Source organism: Abramis brama (assembly GCF_963993115.1).
Source record: "Abramis brama genome assembly, chromosome: 2".
NCBI classification, from domain to species: domain Eukaryota; kingdom Metazoa; phylum Chordata; class Actinopteri; order Cypriniformes; family Leuciscidae; genus Abramis; species Abramis brama.
In genome coordinates this window covers 3,712,579-3,731,343 of record NC_139964.1, presented here as the reverse complement: position 1 = coordinate 3,731,343, position 18,765 = coordinate 3,712,579, and the positions used below count along the sequence as shown (strand labels likewise).

Genomic DNA, 18,765 nt, shown 5'->3' with positions numbered 1-18,765 from the left:
CAACCACGATCTGCCTGTAACTTTCTAATAATCCTAAAGAACTTGATGTTCTATTTTATTGTATTTCACTGCATTTTTTAACAAGGGAGTGTAGTTGTACTTTTTTCAAAACACACAGACCAGTTAAATATCCCCATAACTACCTCATTATCTCCAGCTGACAGTTATTCAGTCCATCAGAGAGCAGCTTCACTCCTGAATCCTGCAGCTCATTGTTACTCAGGTCCAGCTCTCTCAGGACACAGTTTGAAGATTGTAGAGCTGATGACAAACTCTCACAGCACTGAGCAGTGAGATTACAACATGGTAATCTAATATAAAAAAAAGAAAAATGATACTGAAATAATCATTACAAATTGAAAGTGCTTTGAAAACACACACTAATGTCTCATATTTCAACAATCTCCTCATTCTTTGAATTTCACTTTCCAATTTCCTTACTAAATTTGTATGACTACTGATATACACAATATGAATGCACACAGAAAAAAAAAATTATTGCAATTTGTAAATGGTGTGACAAAATATGTTTGTATATTGACTTTTCACTGAGTCAATGATCACATACAAATTTTAGTGATTTGCTTTATACAGTAGCTGTGCTAGTTTCAAAACTCTTGTATCACTCCACACTGTCTCTGCTCACATAATAAAATCATTTACACTCAAATGTCCATTTCATTTCCATGTATTTTTTTTTTATTACTCATGTAATAAGCAGGATTTAGTTCGCAAATAATCATATGACTGTACATTATCTTATGCATAACGTATGATGTGCCTCAACAAACTGAATGAATCAATGTTAAAGTCAAACCTCAGTATCTCCAGCTGACAGTTCTTCAGTCCATCAGAGAGCAGCTTCACTCCTGAATCCTGCAGGTCATTGTTACTCAGGTCCAGCTCTTTGACACAGTTTGAAGATTTTAGAGCTGATGCCATAATTTTACAGGACTGACCGGTGAGATTACAGGACTGTAGTCTGTGGAAAACAAAAACCTTTATCAGCTCTCTGAATCTGAGTTGTTGACTAGAGAATAATAATAATAATCAAATAATCAAATATTATTATTATTATTATTATTAGGGGCCAAGCACCGAAGGTGCGGAGGCACCTATTGTATCTGTTCCCGTTCTTCTTCTTCTTCTTCCGCTCTGGGAGTCTATGGCAGCCCATAGAACCGCTTGCGGGAAAGTTATGAAATTTGGCACACTGATAGAGGACAGTCTGAAAAGTCACCATAGCAAATTTGGTGTCTTAAAACCAATCCCTCTAGCGCCACCAACTGTCCAAATTTGCACTCATGTTTATGCTAATAACTATTGAACCCTAAGGCCTATCAACAAAATTCTGTCCACTTATTCCCTAGCTCAAGACGATTCGATTGCACCCTATGACGTCATTTTCCGTCATGGAAATCTTTCCGCCATTTTGAATTTCAACTCATATAGTCCTATATATACTCCTATACACCTATATATATATATAGTTACCACAACGTTTTTTTTCCATCTCTACCCGACTCGACTGGTTCCTATTCCAAGCCTGGGATACAGGGGAGTACTTTGGGTTTGGGCCAAATTCCAAACTCAGAGTCCTCGAAACCATCGGAAAACAACTGCCACAGATAAGACATTTTGTTCTTTTTTTTCAAAGATTTATTTTTGCCGTTTTTGCCTTTTTATTATGATAGGACAGTGATTAGACAGGAAGTGAAGTGGAAGAGAGAAAGGGGATGGGATCAGGAAAGGTCTATGAGCCGGAACTCGAACTTGGGTCACCCAAGCTGCCCAAAAGGCTATCAGCGCCGATAATAGGATATTCTTTTTCAACTTGACCGCAATGTTTTATTCTCCATCATTCAATGTTTTTTGCCTGTACATAAATTAACCTTTGTGTTACTTCATCGCAGATTGAAATCTATAAATCAAAATATTTATTGCATTAATAAAGAGAAGGCTCAGCACCTAAGGCTCTATCGCCTATTAACTTAATGCTGTACAATGTCTTTGGGTGGATTGTTGAGGTGGACTGTTTGTGATTTAGTCTTAGTGACTTAAGAGTCCTCTTGACTACCCCTAACCTTTCACAGATTTAGGAGATGGTTTTAGCGCTAAACTGCTTTGTGAAATAGTCTTAGAGCAAACATTTAGTATTAGAGTAAATTTTTTATTGACAAGCCCATTATCTTAGTATTAGTTTCTCCTAATTAGGCAAGTTTGTGAATACGGCCCCTGCAAAGTTTAGGTTCAACTCTAATCAAACACCCCTGAACCAGCTAACTAAGATCGTCAAGAACATTCGATAATACTAGAAAGGTGTTTTAGAGCAGGTTTGGAACTATCCACAAAGGTAGACCTCCAGGAAGAGGATTGGGCAAGTTTGGCCCAAACTCAAACTTCTACAATTATGGACCAATTAAACTAACAAAGCATGCAAATAAATTAATGTAAAGACAACTCTTACAGTGCTCGTCTAGTGTTTTTGATCACTGGCAGCAGTCTCATCAGAGCTTCATCAGAATTGCTGCTGATGTCAAAAGATACTCAGGAGAAGTTTGAACTGCAGAAATAATGCAGTTCAAACTTCTCTTGAGTCGCTTCTGACATCAGCAGCACAAACACCAGAGCCGACCATTGAGCAGAGGAGAGATTCTGTGCTGAAAGATTTCCTGATCTCATATTCTTCTGAATGTCCTCCGAAAAGTCATCTTTCAGTTCATTCAGACAGTGGAAGAGGTTAATGGTCCTCTCTACTGATTTCTCATTTTCTACTGTCTTTTTTATATAGTAAATAGTGTCTTTGACATTCTCTGTTTTCAGTTTCAGTCTGGGCAGCAGTTCCTTCAAGTCACTCTGATTGGACTCCAGCGAGAGACCCAAGAGAAACCGGAGGAAAAGGTCCAGGTGACCATTCTTGCTTTGTAAAGCCTTATTGATCGCAGCCTTATGAAAGTCAAATAATGACTTTTTGGAGATACTCCACTTCAGGTTTTTAGACCATGATTGAAGAAATGGGTTTCTTCCAGAACATTTGTGTTTAAAAAGCACATAGAGGGCAGCAAGGAACTCCTGGACACTAAGATGAATGAAGCTGTAAACCTTTCTCTCCGACACAGCTTTTTCCATCTGAAAGATCTGAGTGCATAACCCAGAGTACACTGAACCTTCACTGATATCTAGTCCACACTCCTCAAGATCTTCTTTGTAGAAAATCAGATTACCCTTTTCCAGCTGTTTAAAGGCCAGTTTCCCAAGCTTCAGAAGAATCTGATCAAAAGACTTGGCTTTGGAGTGACATACAGGATCAGCACAGTATTTTGTTTTCATTTGTTGCATCTGTGAAAGTAAGAAGTTTGTGTACATCCCTGTGAGAGTTGTTGGTGTTTTGTCATTGCTCTCTTGAGCCAGTAGAGGCTGAAGAACAGTGAGAGAGATCCAGCAGAAGACAGGGATGTGGCACATGATGTACAGGCTCCTGGATTTCCTGATGTGACGGATGATGTTTCCAGCAACCCCAGGACTGTTTTTGTTGAAGTATTGCTCCTTTTGCTTGTCGTTGAATCCTCGCACCTCTGTCACCTGATCAATGTAGTCTCGGGGGATCAGACTGGCTGCTGCTGGTCTGGATGTGATCCAGATGAGAGCAGAAGAAACCAGGTGCGTCTTGATCAAGTTTGAAACTATTTTACTCACTGTTGTTTTTTCATGCACATCTGTAAATCCATCACACTCTTTAAATCTCAAAGGGAAACGACATTCATCCAGCCCATCAAAGATGAACATGACCTTACCATCACTTTCAGGAAGAGAGGGCAGTTCTTCAGGATCGTTAAAGAAGCATTTGTTTAGTAGTCCCATGAGACTGTGCTGTTTTGTAATCATATTTAGTCTGCGGAATGGGAGTGGGAATATAAAGAGTATATCCTGATTTTCGTTTCCTTCAGCCCAGTCAAGAATGTATTTATTGACAGAGACTGTCTTCCCCACCCCTGCAATGCCCATCGTCAACACTTTTCTGTTTTGTCGACCCATATGAACTTTGAATATGTCATTGCACTGGATCGCTGAGTCCTTCGCAGTAAATCGGCTGATATTTTGTTCAATCTGTCTCACCTCATGTTCATTCACTATTCCTCCAGTTTCATTCTCCACCACATATAGATCAGTGTAAATATCATTCAGGTACTGCCGATGACCTGTCTGCGAATTACCAACCAATATCCGCTTGTAGACCTCTTGCAATTTGCTCTTCAGCCTGAGGCTGATCTTTCTATAAAGATGAAGATCAGCTACATTGTCCTCTGCAATTGAGCCTTTAAAGAAAGAGGAAAAGATGGCAATGAGTATCCATTGTCTTTTTGTCTTAAATTTTACATGTAAAACAATGAATAGCCTTGAATAGTGCTGCACTGTAAAACCTTGCTGTAAAAAAATGGCCAAATTCTGACAGTAACACACCCTTTTCCACTTAAACAATAATATACAGTAGAAAACAATGCATTCTAAGAAATATTTGCCATTTTCGAAAAAGTAGCCTACACTGTAAAAAAGAATACATTGATTTTATTGATATCTAATTAATAAAAATGAGGCAACAGATTACAAGCAATATTATTAATTAAATTTAACAAATTATAATTGAGTAATAATTAATCAAATGAATTCCTTAAAAGGTAACCATTTAAAATGAGTAAAATTTACAAAATATCTTTTATTGCCAACATTGAAGACAGCTGGTGTTAACAAGCAGAATCACTGAAGGAGAAAACCATAATTAAAGTCACCATTGTGGAGATCAGTGTGTGTTTTAGTTGGGCTCTTGACCTTAAATTATTAACTTTAAGTTTTGTTTGGCTGCTGTACATGAGTTATAACAGCCAGATGAACAAAGAGAAAAGGTGATCTGATGGTGTTGGTTGTGTTTTAACATAATCATTATTTCACAATCATTTGACCTGAATCACTGAACTCATAGAGTGCAATTTATGAGTTAGGTTTACTTTATTAATTATAGCAGCACTGGCCTTGTACGGCATAATATTTTTAAACTTTTACAATGTAAGGCAAATCATTTCTAAAAAGTTTCTCTTACATAAAAAGGAGACACACAGACATCAATAATCAGCCTGTGAATCTCAACAATGGTGACATTTATAAAGCATGTTGCAGTGCATTCTGGGTGCCACCAATCAAAACTCATTCATGGCTCCCATCATGCATTGCTGCATGAATAAATAATGAGCTTATGTTCAGAGGTGATCTGTTCGTCACCATTGCTGAGATTCATACGCAAAATCTTGATGTGTGTTTGTGCCTAAAAAAAAAAGAAACAAAAAAAAACATATATATTTATTTTTTTTTATTATTGATTTGATCATTTGGATTTCATTGAAAAGGCTAAAAATATTATACTGCTGTAATTAATAAAGTTAACTTAACTCATAAATTGGACTCTATATGAGGTTCAGTGATTCAGGTCTAATGATTGTGAAATAATGATTATGTTAAATCACAACCAACACCATCAGATCACCTTTTCTATTTGTTCATCTGGCTGTTATAACTCATGTACAGCAGCCGAACAAAACTTAAAGTTAATAATTTAAGGGTCAAGCGCCCAACTAAAACACACACTGATCTCCACAATGGTGACTTTAATTATGGTTTTCTCCTTCAGTGATTCTGCTTGTTAACACCAGGTGTCTTCAATGTTGGCAATAAAAGATATTTTGTACATTTTACTTATTTTAAATGGTTACCTTTTAAGGAATTCATTTGATTAATTATTACTCAATTCTAATTTGTTAAATTTAATTAATAATATTGCTTGTAATCTGTTGCCTCATTTTTATTAATTAGATATTAATAAAATCAATGTATTCTTTTTTACAGTGTACAGGAATACACAAAAGCAACACACTCAGAGGCTGTGTTGAAAATTACACCCTATACCCTCATTCACTATTTCCTAAATTAGTTCACTAATATAGTCCACTTGACAGAGTGAATAAAAAGAAGTGACTGAATTCAGACACTGATGAACACCTGGCAAGCAGAATCACTGAAAGACAGAGAAACAAGAACAGAAAAAGAGAAGAGACAAGCAGAAACACAAGAACTACTACTGAGTGTGAAACCAGTTTACAAACCAGTTTGAAATTATTTATTTTCATACATGTACAAAAGTTCTTGCACGGTTGTTCCATGGCGGCTTGCTATTATAACGGCGGATTTGCCAGGCGCACGCCAGGAGCGGTTCACAGCCGAGGAGACCAACGTTCTCGTCAAGGCCATAAAAGACAGAGAAGTGACATTGTATGGGGATGGGAGAAACACACCCAAATAAGCTTACGGTACAGATCCACTTTTGCGACACGACTGACGCGTGGTGTCGCGACGCCTCCCCACATTTGTACATTGATGGGTGTTCTAGTTTACCTCTATGGGCGTGCTTTTTACAGAGCGGGAAATGTGGCGTATTTAAAACCTGTGAGAGACTTCCCCCTGTCTCCATATGCTCTACTTCTATTGGATAGTCGCGTCGCGTCGCGTTCAACGGAATTCATTTGCATAAAGATGGGCATCGGCCAGCTTTTTGACGTGCAGCATTTTTCCAAATGAAGCGTCGCCTTCCCGAAATGCTTTGCGGGCAAAGTCGCTTGACGTCACCCATAGGAATAAAGTGGAGTGCGGTGCAACAGAAGTGTCGCACGGACAAGTGGATCAGTACCGTTAGGTTAAACAGGCGTATAATAATTTGGGTAAATGTGTAAGCTACACTGTTAAAAAAACACTATGAAATTTACGGTAAAAAACCGGCAGCTGTGGTTGCCAGTATTTTACCGTAAAAAATATGGTGGCAACCGTTTATGTTTTTACGGGATTTAAATTTACGGGCAAAAAAACACAATGTAAAAAAAACTGTGAAATTTACGGTAAAAAACGTCAGCTTGGTTGGCAGTATTTTACCGTAAAAAATATGGTAGCAACCTTACTTTGAAAAAATAAAAAAAATAAATCCTTCAGCAGGATTTAAATGTGTGGTAAAAAAAAAAATATCAGCTGTGGTTCCCAGTACTTTACCATAAAAAATACAGTAAGAACCTTTTAGTTTTCACAGGACAACCATTATATTACATAAACCAATAAATGTTATCATTAAATTTCACTGAAGTATTAAAGTCTGCTTTATGTCTTTGTAATATACTGATAACCATCATAATAACACAAGTGATAAAAAAGAAAAACACACGATGATTTAAGTATACCATTAGTTTTCCACAAACTGAGGCACATGTTAATATTGAGAAGGTGCACAGTGTCATACACACAAACACAAAACACCATCATGGTGACACACACACATGACTCCAAATAATGCCATAAACATTCATTAAACAATATATGATGTAATATAAACCCCAAATGTATAAAACTGATAACAAAAACCAAGAAGAAACATAATTATTTAAATGAAATAGCATCAAATGTGAAGTGTCACACAGGGAATTCTGGGAATGTCCATTTAGAGAAACAACAGGAACAGAAAAAAGAGACGAGCAGAAACACAAGAACTACAACTGACTTCAGCCACAGCCTTAGATGAAATCAACTGAAGATAAAAAACATTAAATCTGTGAAGATCTCAGCAGAGGAGGATTAAACAACTCCACAAACAGCATTACCAGCTTCACTTATTACTGACCAGACTGACTTTATTTCTGTCAGACGTCTACAGTTCTGTTTGAGAATTAACAGAGGTTTAGATGTTGATGATTTATTGTTTCATTTGAAGTCACCATGATGGAGATCAGTGACTGCTTTAGTTGGGCTCTTGACTTTCTGACATTAGTTTTTCTCTGCCTGCTGTAACTCTGTGTTTATAAGACATGTTGATTATGGCTAGGAAATCAGAGAGAAAAAGAATCATGTGATGGCGGTTGTGTATCAGTGATGGCAATCACCATGTTTGATTCACTGAACTCTTATCTTTATTTATATGTGTTATTAATTTTTACATTATTGATTTCAGTAGCCCTATGATTCTATAGCATGTGATCTATCATTGCTGTGATAATCAGAAGAATTTTTTAAAACATGGTGTACAATAACGGTTTGAACAGCTGCATCTTTTAGACACACACAGACATCAAGAGTCAGCGTATGAATCTCAACAATGGTGATGATAAAAATGCAGTGCACTTGATGGAGCCTCCAATCAAAACTCATCAGTATCTCCCAGCATGCATTGCAGCAGGAATACTTTATGCTGAATTGCCTTAGTATTTTCTTTTATTATTATATCTGCTTTTATTTTTGATGTTGTTTTGTTGCAGCTTTTTAGTAGCTTGTTTTGTGATGTTCAGAGTTTTATCTGATTATTGTGTTGATTGTAGGGCTGGACGATTTAAATTGCGATATTGTTATGCGCATCTCGTCAGTAAAGCCGGTTCCTTGATTAGCAGTAAATCACCATCACCTGCTTTCAGATGAAGCGGCATTTAGGGCTGAGGAGATAATTAAGTGATTAATTTAGTGATGATTGAGCATTATTGAAGACACCTGATGTTAACAAGCAGAATCACTGAAGAAGAAAATCACAAATTGTAAGTTACCATTAAGGTGATGGGTGTTTGCTTTAGTTGGGCTCTAGACCATTATCTGTTTACTTTAATATTTACTGTTGTTTGTCTGCTGTTATTGATTTATAACAGTTAAATGAACAAAGTAAAATGTTATCTTATAGTGTTGGTTCTGTTTTGACATAATCATGCTGTGATCTGAAAAAGGAAACTTATTGAGATAGTTTGGTTTAACTTGTTAGCAGCAGTTTAGTGATTTTTCAGCCTATGATTATCAGTACTTATAATTCAAAATATTTAATAAACATTGTTCTGATCAAAAGACATTCAGATAAATTCATTTAAAACACAGACATCAATAATCAGCCTGTGAATCTCAACAATGGTGACAATAATAAAGCATGTTGCAGTGGCTGCCACCAATCACAACTCATTAATGGCTCCCATCATGCATTGCGGTATGAATAAATTATGATCTGAATTGTCTATGTAATTTACTTTTCCTAATTGAATATTCTGCTTCTCACCATTGTTGAGATGCATAGACTGAATCTTGACATCTGTGTGTGCCTAAAAGAATGATTTTTTTTTAAACAACTTTTAAGAAATCCTTTATATTATATCAAAAATTCTGGGCACTTATGCAGATTCATTAACCAACGACATAAATCGAAGTCAGAAAGGAGGATTTTAATGAGTTCAGTGATCAAGTTCAAATGATGATTGTCATAACATAACCAACACCATCAGATCACTTTTTTCTTTGTTCAACTGGTGATTTTAATTCAGAAACAACAGACAAACAAAATCTAAAGTTAATAATATATGGGTCAAGAGTCCAACTAAAGCAACCATTGATCGTCATAATGGTAACTTACAATTTGTGATTTTCTCCTTCAGTGATTCTGCTTGTTAACATCAGGTGTCTTCAATAATGTTCAATCATCACTAAATTAATCACTTAATTATCTCATTAACTTCAACACTCTTGAGTGTTCATATACACTCCCAGGAGTGTTTAAGTTTTTGCTGTGTACAAAGAGCCGTAGTTAACTGACAAGCTGAGCCATATCGCATTAATTATCGCTGGCGATACGTCCGCGATATTAATGCGATATGGCTCAGCTTGTCAGTTAACTACGGTTCTTTGTAGTAAATGCCGCTCCATCTGAAAGCAGGTGATGGCGATTTACTACTAATCAAGGAACCGGCTTTACTGACGAGATGCGCATGACAATATCGCGATTTAAATCGCCCAGCCCTAGTTGATTGTCACCGTTGTTGAGATTCATACGCTGAATCTTGATGTCTGTGCTGGTTTAAATCAAGCAGTAGTTCAAAACCTTTTTTCTACACCATGTATTTTTAAAGTTCTTCAGATTATCTATTGCTCACTTACAGATATATTATACTCAATAATATTAAATATTTATTTTTAATATTATAATTAATATTATCACTTGCTCAAAGTGAGAGATAAGACTCTTTATGAGATCAGTGAATCTGGCCACAATATGACAAGTATCTCATCATCACCTGATCACATTTTCTCTCTGATTTTCATGCCATAACTTTGTGTTATATAACCACACAGTTAAGGCAGTCAGAGTAAATCTAAAGTTAAAAAGTCAGAGAGCCCAACTAAAGCAAACACTCATCTCCATAATGGTAACTTCAAACTTTATTATTTTCAATAAAACATCAACGTCTAAACCTCTGGTAATTCTCAATAATTAGATTACAGGAAACCACAGCTGGCAGGTTTTTATTTTTTATTTTTTATATAAAAGTTCAGTTCAATGTTCAATGCCATAAAACCTAAAATATTACTACCGTATTTTTTACGGTAAAGCACTTGCAAGCTGCTAGTTTTTTACCGTAAACTTTAGTTCAGTGCTGTAAAAGCAAAAAAAATTCTACCGTATTTTTTGCGGTAAAGTACTGGCAACCACAGCTGCCAGTTTTTTTCCGTAATATTTAGATCACTGCCGTAAAACCTAAAATATTACTACCGTATTTTTTACGGTAAATCGCTTTCAACCAGCTGCCAGTTTTTTACCGTAAACTTTAGTTCAATGCCGTAAAACATAAATATTTATACCGTATTTTTTACGGTAAAGTACTGTCAACCAGCTGGCAGTTTTTCACCGTAATTTTTAGTTCGATGATGTAAAACTTTGTAAAATTAGTAAACATTTGCTACCGTATTTTTTACGGTAAGGTACGGTAAATGCAACGGTAAGTGTTTTTTTTACAGTGTACTTCCAAAATCCGTACATTTAACAGTATATTAATGTAAAATTACATGAAATGTCCCGTGAGAGCTATTACAGTTTTTCACTGTATATAGTAAGGGTACATACCGTTAAGGAATTAACATTTTTTTTCCGTTGCTTTTTTACAGTTTTTTACTGTTAAAATTACGAACATTTTTAACAGTGTAGATTTCTGCATTTAATCAACACACTTTTGCTCCCGCAATTAATGTTGAATTTATTTATTTTTTTCATCCATAAATCAATGGCACAATGTGATGTTGGTTCACCATCATGCTTGCACTCTCAGAAAATGAAACACAACAATTACAACCGACTTAAAGCCACACAGCCTGAAATCAACTGCAAATAAAAGAAGACAATACATCTCTCAAGATCTCAGCAGAAGTTTATATACATATATATATATATATATATATATATATATATATATATATATATATATTCAATTAACAGAGGGTTGGTAGTTGATGTTTTAGTGAAAAAGTTTGGTTACCATTATGGCGATCAGTGTTTCTTGTAGCTGGACAGTTTGACTCTTAGCTTTTATGTGAGTTTCTGGTCTTTGTAACATTGTTTACCAACATGTATCATTTATTGCAAAGAAAGACAGAAACAAAGTGTAACGTAGACATCCACTGGAGGCAAGCTTATAGAACCCAAATGCAGTTTATTCAAAAGATCCAAAACATAAAACAAAATACAAAACAAAGACTTGGCATGGCTTGGCTTAAATACACACAAGACTAATGACAAGACAAGAGACCTGTGAACAAAGAAATAATGAAGTTATGACAAAATGACACATCAGACAAGGAAACACATGGCAGGATCACATGACTAACAGGGAATCACATGACAAGGCGATGAAACATGACTGACATGAAACAAAACCAAAACAAGACATGACAGATTTGTAACAGGAAAATGAAACATAGCCAAATCAAGACAAGATGTTACATATGTTACATATGAACCTGACAGTTCAGGGAGCCAGGGCAGACCCGACAGTTCAGGCTTGTCTGTTACAAACTTTCTTGCAACAGATAAGATGTTCTGAATGTTGATTTTTAAATATACAGCAGGATTTATTTTATTTTTTTAGACACACAGACATCAAGAATCAGCATACGAATATATACATTGCAGCAGGATGCATGTCACCATTGTTGAGATTCATACGCTGAATCTTGATGTCTGCGTGTGTATCTAAAAATATTTTCCTTTAATGTATTTTACAAATCTAAATTCAGAATGTCTGATCTGTGGTAAGAAAGTATTGTTTGTGAATATAATTTATTAATAACAAATTGCCACTTTTGATCAGTGGTACAATTAGGGAATTACAGTGCTGAAAGTTAGTTCACCTGATTATCTTTATTTCTGGCTGTCTTTGCAACAAAATTGTGTTTTAGTGAACACTGTTACAAAGACCACAAACTCACCTAAAAGCCAAGAGTCAAACTGCCAAACACAAATCACCACAATGGTGACCAGATAGTTTGAAATAAAAACATCGACATCTAAACATTTGTTAATTCTTAAGAACAACTTCTGCTGAGATCATGAGAGATGTATTGTCTTCTTTTATTTCCAGTTGATTTCATGCTGTTATAGTTGTTGTGTTTTATTTTCTGAGAGTGGAAACATGATGAACCAACATCACATTGTAACATTGATGACATTTAAAAAAATACAAAATTCAAAATGGCAGACGATCAAAATGGCCAATATGGAAATAATTGGAAATCATATGACTCAACATGATGCCCCGAATCTAACGAGACCTTTTATGATTGTTGGACAAACCTTTCAGAAGTTATAAGCGAAAAAAGCCATTTTTGTATCTCCAGACCAGTAGGTGGCGCTGCGCTGAAATGCTGTATGTAGCCTCAGGTCATGCTTGTGGTGACATGTACCAACTTTGGTCTGAATACGATAATGCGTTGCGGAGATATAGTCTTGTGTCCAATTTGGGGTGCTCTGCATCAAGTTCATTAATGTGTTATGCAATAACAGTTGGGTTTATCAAAAAGATTTTAATAACTTTTTGCCAGCATTGTCTGAAGAAGATCAGATTCTATTTTCTTGAAAATGAGAAAAACTGTCTAGGAGGAGTTTGAAATTCAAAATGTGGAAAAATGTTCCTGATGGAAAATTACGTCATATGAGCCGAATAGGCTTGGGCCAAGGAATCAAGTGGTCTTTAGTCCTTACGGTTTAAAAGTTATTAGCATAAACATGAGTGCAAATATGGAGAGCTGGTGGTGCTAGAAACTGTAAGGTGGGTGCCAGTAAGTTTGGGCTACCCCTCGAGAAAACAAAAGGCTCTCCTGAGAATTAACATTTGAACTCTCTCTTGCACATGCAACAGCAACATCCAAGACGCACAACAGAGTGCAGCTCACACCTCACTTTTACAGTCTCATCATCTCCCCCCGCTCCCCCCTTCTCCACCTCACCTAAAACTCACTGAAAACCTATGCAATGTTAAGTGTGTACAAAAAGTAACTATACATGTTTGGTATCATTTAAAGTGTCTCAGTGCCCCTGGTAAAATTCTCACAGCCATAATGAAAAGCTAAAAAAAAGTTATAAAATATGAGAAATGTGGTGTGCCCCTTAAAGGTGTGCCCTCCCCCAGTTCCTCCATTCAAACTACCTCCTGTATGTAAATAAGTATTCTCTTCTACAGGTATCAAGAACCCATTCAATTACAAATTCTGATCCCACAGTTGTGAACCCCTCAATAGGGGACCAAAATCTAATTATAATGACAAACACCACCATTTGGTAAGCATATTTAGGCAAAAGGTTCAGGGAGTCTGTAGGTAGACTTCCCACACGATCGCTGTGTGTAGTTTTCATTGCCAGGTAAATATCTCTACAATTCCTCGATTTCTGAATTGTTGTTATTGTGTATGATTAACTGATGATTTTATTCTATGAATTAGATTTTGAATTATTGTTTTATTACCTGGTCAATATTATGTTTGAATTCATTCTGAATTACTCTGAATTTATTTTCTCAAGTATCGAATAAGTGAAGTCTTATGTTTCCACAAATCTGCGTCCAGGGTTAAGTACATACTAGATCCCAGTTTAGATGGAACGTGAGGCACATCTGGTGGGATTCTAGATTCCTGAGTAACTGCTTGATTTTAAATTGTTATGCAGTCGAAAATTAGCCTGGCTCCGCCCTCCTACGTACTTCCGCTCAATTTTCATTTTCCTTCAGTAACTCCATCTGGGATTGTGGTGTATTCTTTGGTTTTCTCTGATCAATTTTTAACCAGTCCAATCAGCGAACAGAGGGAGTGGCTGAGAACGATGACGTTGAGATTGTGCACTAGTTTGAGTTGACATACGTCACAACCAAACGTTAGCAATTGCACAGTAAAAACCCCAGTGTTAAATCAACACTGCTCAGAGCACATATGGAAGCAGTGTTGAAGTTAATGAGATAATTAAGTTAACACTGAAGCAGTGTTGAAGTTAATGAGGTAATTAAGTTATTAATTGAGTGATGATTGGCCATTAGTGGTGACACCTGATGATAACAAGCAGACTCACTGAAGGAAAGAGAAACAAGAACAGAAAAAAGAGAAACACAAGAACTACTGACTTTGAGCCATTATTGCACTTATTATTTTACCAGTTTGACTTTATTTCTGTCATACATCTCCACACGGTCTTATTTAGATTTAACAGACGTTTAGATGGTAATGTTTTATGGAATGTTTCGTTTCAATTCACCATTATGGTGGTCAGTGTTTGCTTTTGTTGGGCTCTTGACCCTTTAATTTTTAACATTAGTATTTCTCTGGCTGCTCCCACTCTGTGCTTATAAAACATATGTGTTGTGGCAAGAGAAACTGTGACTTTGGCTGTGTTTCCTGAAAGCATTGCAAGCCTAATTTGATCGTATAGACCATTTGTTCCACTTGGTCTGCAATCAAGTAAGGCTTAAGATGCTTTTGGAAATGCAGCCAGGGTTATGATTTGATAATGAAATTACTAGTGACCTGATTCAATAATGGCACCCATCATTATAAACTGATTATCCACATGTTTTATTAATTTTTCACTACAGTAGTTACTTCCAGCAATATTTTAATGATCTGAAAGTTTTAAAATCACACACAGACATTAAGAATCTACATATGAATCTCAACAATGGTGACAATCAAACAAATGCTTAATGTTGCAGTGCATGATGGGAGCCACCAATCAGAGCGCATCAATGGCTCCCATCATGCATTGCAGCATGAATAAATTATGCAGCTGAATTGTCCTGTAATTTTAATTGTTTTTCCTGTTTGCTTTTATTTTGCTATTGTTTTGTTCTGACTTTAGTAGCTTGTTTTGTGATGTTCAGAGTTGATCTGTTCGTCACTAGTTTGTTTATTGTCACCATTGTTGAGATTCATATGCTGATTCTTGATGTCTGTGCGTTTAAACACAATAACTTCTTTGCACAAAGTATTTTCAAAATTTTTCATATTGCTGTTGGATCTCAAACTGTAGAATCTCAGAGCTACAATCACCAATACTAAAATGAGACATCAAGCATATAGTCCAAGATTTAGACTCTGAATGACATCAGTGAATCAGGACACTACATGATGATAATGTCATTATCATCAAAACATATTGTGAGCAGGTCATGTTTTCTCTTGCAGTATCAAATGTGCTTTGATGGAATGATGGAACAGTCAGAGAAAAACTAATATTAACAAAATGAAAAGAGTCAAGAGCCCAACTAAAGAAAACACTGACCACCATAATGGTAACCGTAGCCAAGCGACATCTAGTGTATATATCTATACCCGCCCGCGGGTGGGTATAGATATATACACTAGATGTCGCTTGGCTACTGCAGTTCATTGGAACGAAACCGTACCCAAGGCGACATCTAGTGTATATATCTATACCCGCCCGCGCCCTCAGATCATTTGGACGCGGCTGTGTTCAAGAGGTAACAACGATATAAATACTGTTCGTTTTCTCACACAAACCGCTCGTTTCGTGTCTTAGGCCATCAATGTGTACTTACGATGGGAAATTGTTTAATTTGGACGATGGGGAATTGTTTTAATTTGGACTTTGTGCATGCTCTTTGAGACAGTGACCATAGACCTGCATTATATGACTGACAGACAAGAACGGTTTGACCTAAAAATATCAAAATTGAAACTACTGCGGAAAAAAAGACACCTACATCTTGGATGCCCTTGAGGTAAGCTAAAACATACCAAAATTTAATTTCAAAGTGAACTATCCCTTAAGGAAATAAGGTAATAGCAAGTAAATAGCAGTGTTATCTTAATGTACTAGTCATAACCTCTGGTTATTCTTTGGGCTTTAACTAAGTTGTTATATGGGTGACTGTAGGGAGTTACATGGGTACTTATCAATAGCAATAGCAAGCGTGTATGCGGCATTGTTGAATTGCTTTAGCCATAACCTCTGTTTATCTATCAGACTGGCGAGTTTGTGACCGTGAGATCTGCTTAAACGGCCGGCGCAAGACTCTCTGAGCGACATAGCTTCCTAATGAGCGAGTGAAATATAATGTAAAGAGTTAAATAGAATAATCAAATGTTCACCCACATTTCATGATACTCGGATATCATTAAAAACTTTTTTTCATTTATGGAGTCAGATAAAATAACAAGGTAATACATATTAGAAAATGTGATTTATTTAATCTGGTTGTGTTGAGTAAAAGGAAATACAGTAAGGTGCAGAGACCTTCACCCATCCTATCGGATTAAAAGGCTTACAAGGGATTGAGGTAGAGACTCCAAATTTGCTATGGCGACTGTTCAGACTGTCCTCTATCTGTGTGCCAAATTTCATAACTTTCCCGCCAGCGGTTCTATGGGCTGCCATAGACTCCCAATCGGAAGAAGAAGAAGAAACGGAAGAATAATAAGAACGAAAACAGATACAATAGGTGCCTATGCACCTTCGGTGCTTTGGTGCTAATACGTTCACAGTAATAATAAGCTCACATTATTAGCACATTATAAATATTAGTTAATAAAATTAAATGGCTGTTGGTCAATTTAAGGCAGTCGATTTCTGCAAATGAAATGATTTAGCTCAAGTTTTAATTTAGTGCATGGTATTTTTACAGATTACAGTAAAGAACTTTACAATTAATAGTAAATTACTGGCAACAGTGTTGTTGTTTTTTTGTTGTTGAAAAAACTACTTCCTAATTCCATCCTGTGCATTTACCTAATTTTGCATGTGTCATTGTAATCATGTCCTGACAACACAAATTTGGTGACTGTCCCAACTACTGGTCACAATTATAAGCAACTGTGTAACAGAATAACTGTGATGGATTAGTCATCTGACTATGATGCTTCCCTACCTATAGCCTCAGATGCTGAATCAGTTTCAGCATCCCTGTGACCCAAAATAAGACAAAAGGATTTATGGTTTACAGTATAAGTAGTTTTAAATATGGCCTTTAAAGCAACATACAATTGATCCAATTTATGTCATGTAATTTCTGCTTGTAGTTATATGTTCTTTTGTACCTACATAAGAAGTATGTACGTAAATACGTATGAAAGAACCCAATTAAAGGGCCAATATGTATTCCCCTTAACAGACAGTGACCCTTATTTACCACAGATCTGTACTGAAGCAGCTCCAGCAGTGACCGAAGCCTCCACATTTCCCTCAGCCTGAACTGTAGAAAGAGAGATGAAACAAAATGAAAATGATTTGACATAAATCACACAAACAGCAGCAGAGAGGAAAGCTGAAAGCCAACAATTACATTATTGTTCAAATTAAAAACCATCACACTTATAAAAAGTCACTCTATTAAATAAAACAATACTTTTTGATTGTATTAATATCATTTTAATGTTACCTTTTTTATATTCATTCTCTAACTGTTCAGCCAGAAGGTTCTGGTTCATCTTCCTCAGGATGTTCACTGTGATCTTCACAGCTTCTGTTGGTCCAAAACTTGCCACCATTTTATCCACTGTGTCTAAGACATCCGTGTTCTCCATCTCAGAAGTTGAAACACACTCATGATTCTTCAAGTGCCACTGAAACTGCTTCAGATCATCCTTTACTAGTTCCTTCAGTGAGTTCACGAGCTGCTCCTTAACAGACGCCATATTCCTTCACTGAATCACTATTACAGGACGAGAAAAAGATCACTCTTAACATTTGGATTTAGGTCCTCAAATGTTATCTGAATTATTAAATTAAGCTGTGATTAAATAGTTTTTTAATTTTCAACCACAACATTTAGATTAAAGTCTCAATATTGTCTGATACTGAAGGTCTAAATTCAACTTTTGAATCTATACAGGAATATATTTCATGAAGTAGTATTTATTAACTTACCATGAATAATGGGGATGTAGATGTTTCTTGTTCCTCCATTAAACGGTCGTCTCTTATAGCAGAAGTTTTGAAAGTCGTCCCACTTCTGCATTTTTTATACAATGGGAGTGTTTTGTCCAAAATAAGCAGAACATTTAGTTATACACTGTTAGACCTTACCGGGTTTTTTTACAGTAAAATACTGGCAACACTGTTGCCAGTAAAATACTGTTAATTGTACAGTTCTTTACTGTAATCTAGTTTGTTTCTGTAAAAATGCACTAAATTATAGTTAACTAATTACACTTGCAGAAACCGACTGCCTTAAATTGACCAACTGTCATTTAAATGTATTAACTAAAATGTATAGTGCATTAATAATGTGAGTAAAGTATTACTGTGAACTTCTTTTATTTGAGACCACTAAAAAACTATTGTACATAAAAAGATTTCCACTGGACCAGCAACTACACAGTCACCGCCTGTTAAATAAAGCAACATGCAGCATATCATCAATGTTTGTAGATCTTCTCCTGGACTGA

The 18,765-nt window shown here is 36.0% G+C and overlaps 1 protein-coding gene across 1 annotated transcript in view; it reads right to left on the bottom strand.

Moving 5' to 3' along the window:
• LOC311077446 (NACHT, LRR and PYD domains-containing protein 3-like) overlaps positions 1-18,297 on the bottom strand; it is a 31,027-nt gene extending 12,730 nt beyond the window's left edge. The window contains exons 1-7 of the mRNA XM_084105945.1: positions 18,245-18,297; positions 17,757-18,029; positions 17,508-17,570; positions 2,568-4,316; positions 2,468-2,531; positions 818-982; positions 144-311 (exon numbers count right to left, since the gene is read on the bottom strand). Of these exons, the coding sequence (XP_083962071.1) occupies positions 144-311; positions 818-982; positions 2,468-2,531; positions 2,568-4,316; positions 17,508-17,570; positions 17,757-18,012 (2,465 nt within the window). The 5' untranslated portion in view covers positions 18,013-18,029; positions 18,245-18,297. The remainder of the gene's footprint in view (positions 1-143; positions 312-817; positions 983-2,467; positions 2,532-2,567; positions 4,317-17,507; positions 17,571-17,756; positions 18,030-18,244) is intronic.
• Positions 18,298-18,765: the final 468 nt, after the last annotated feature.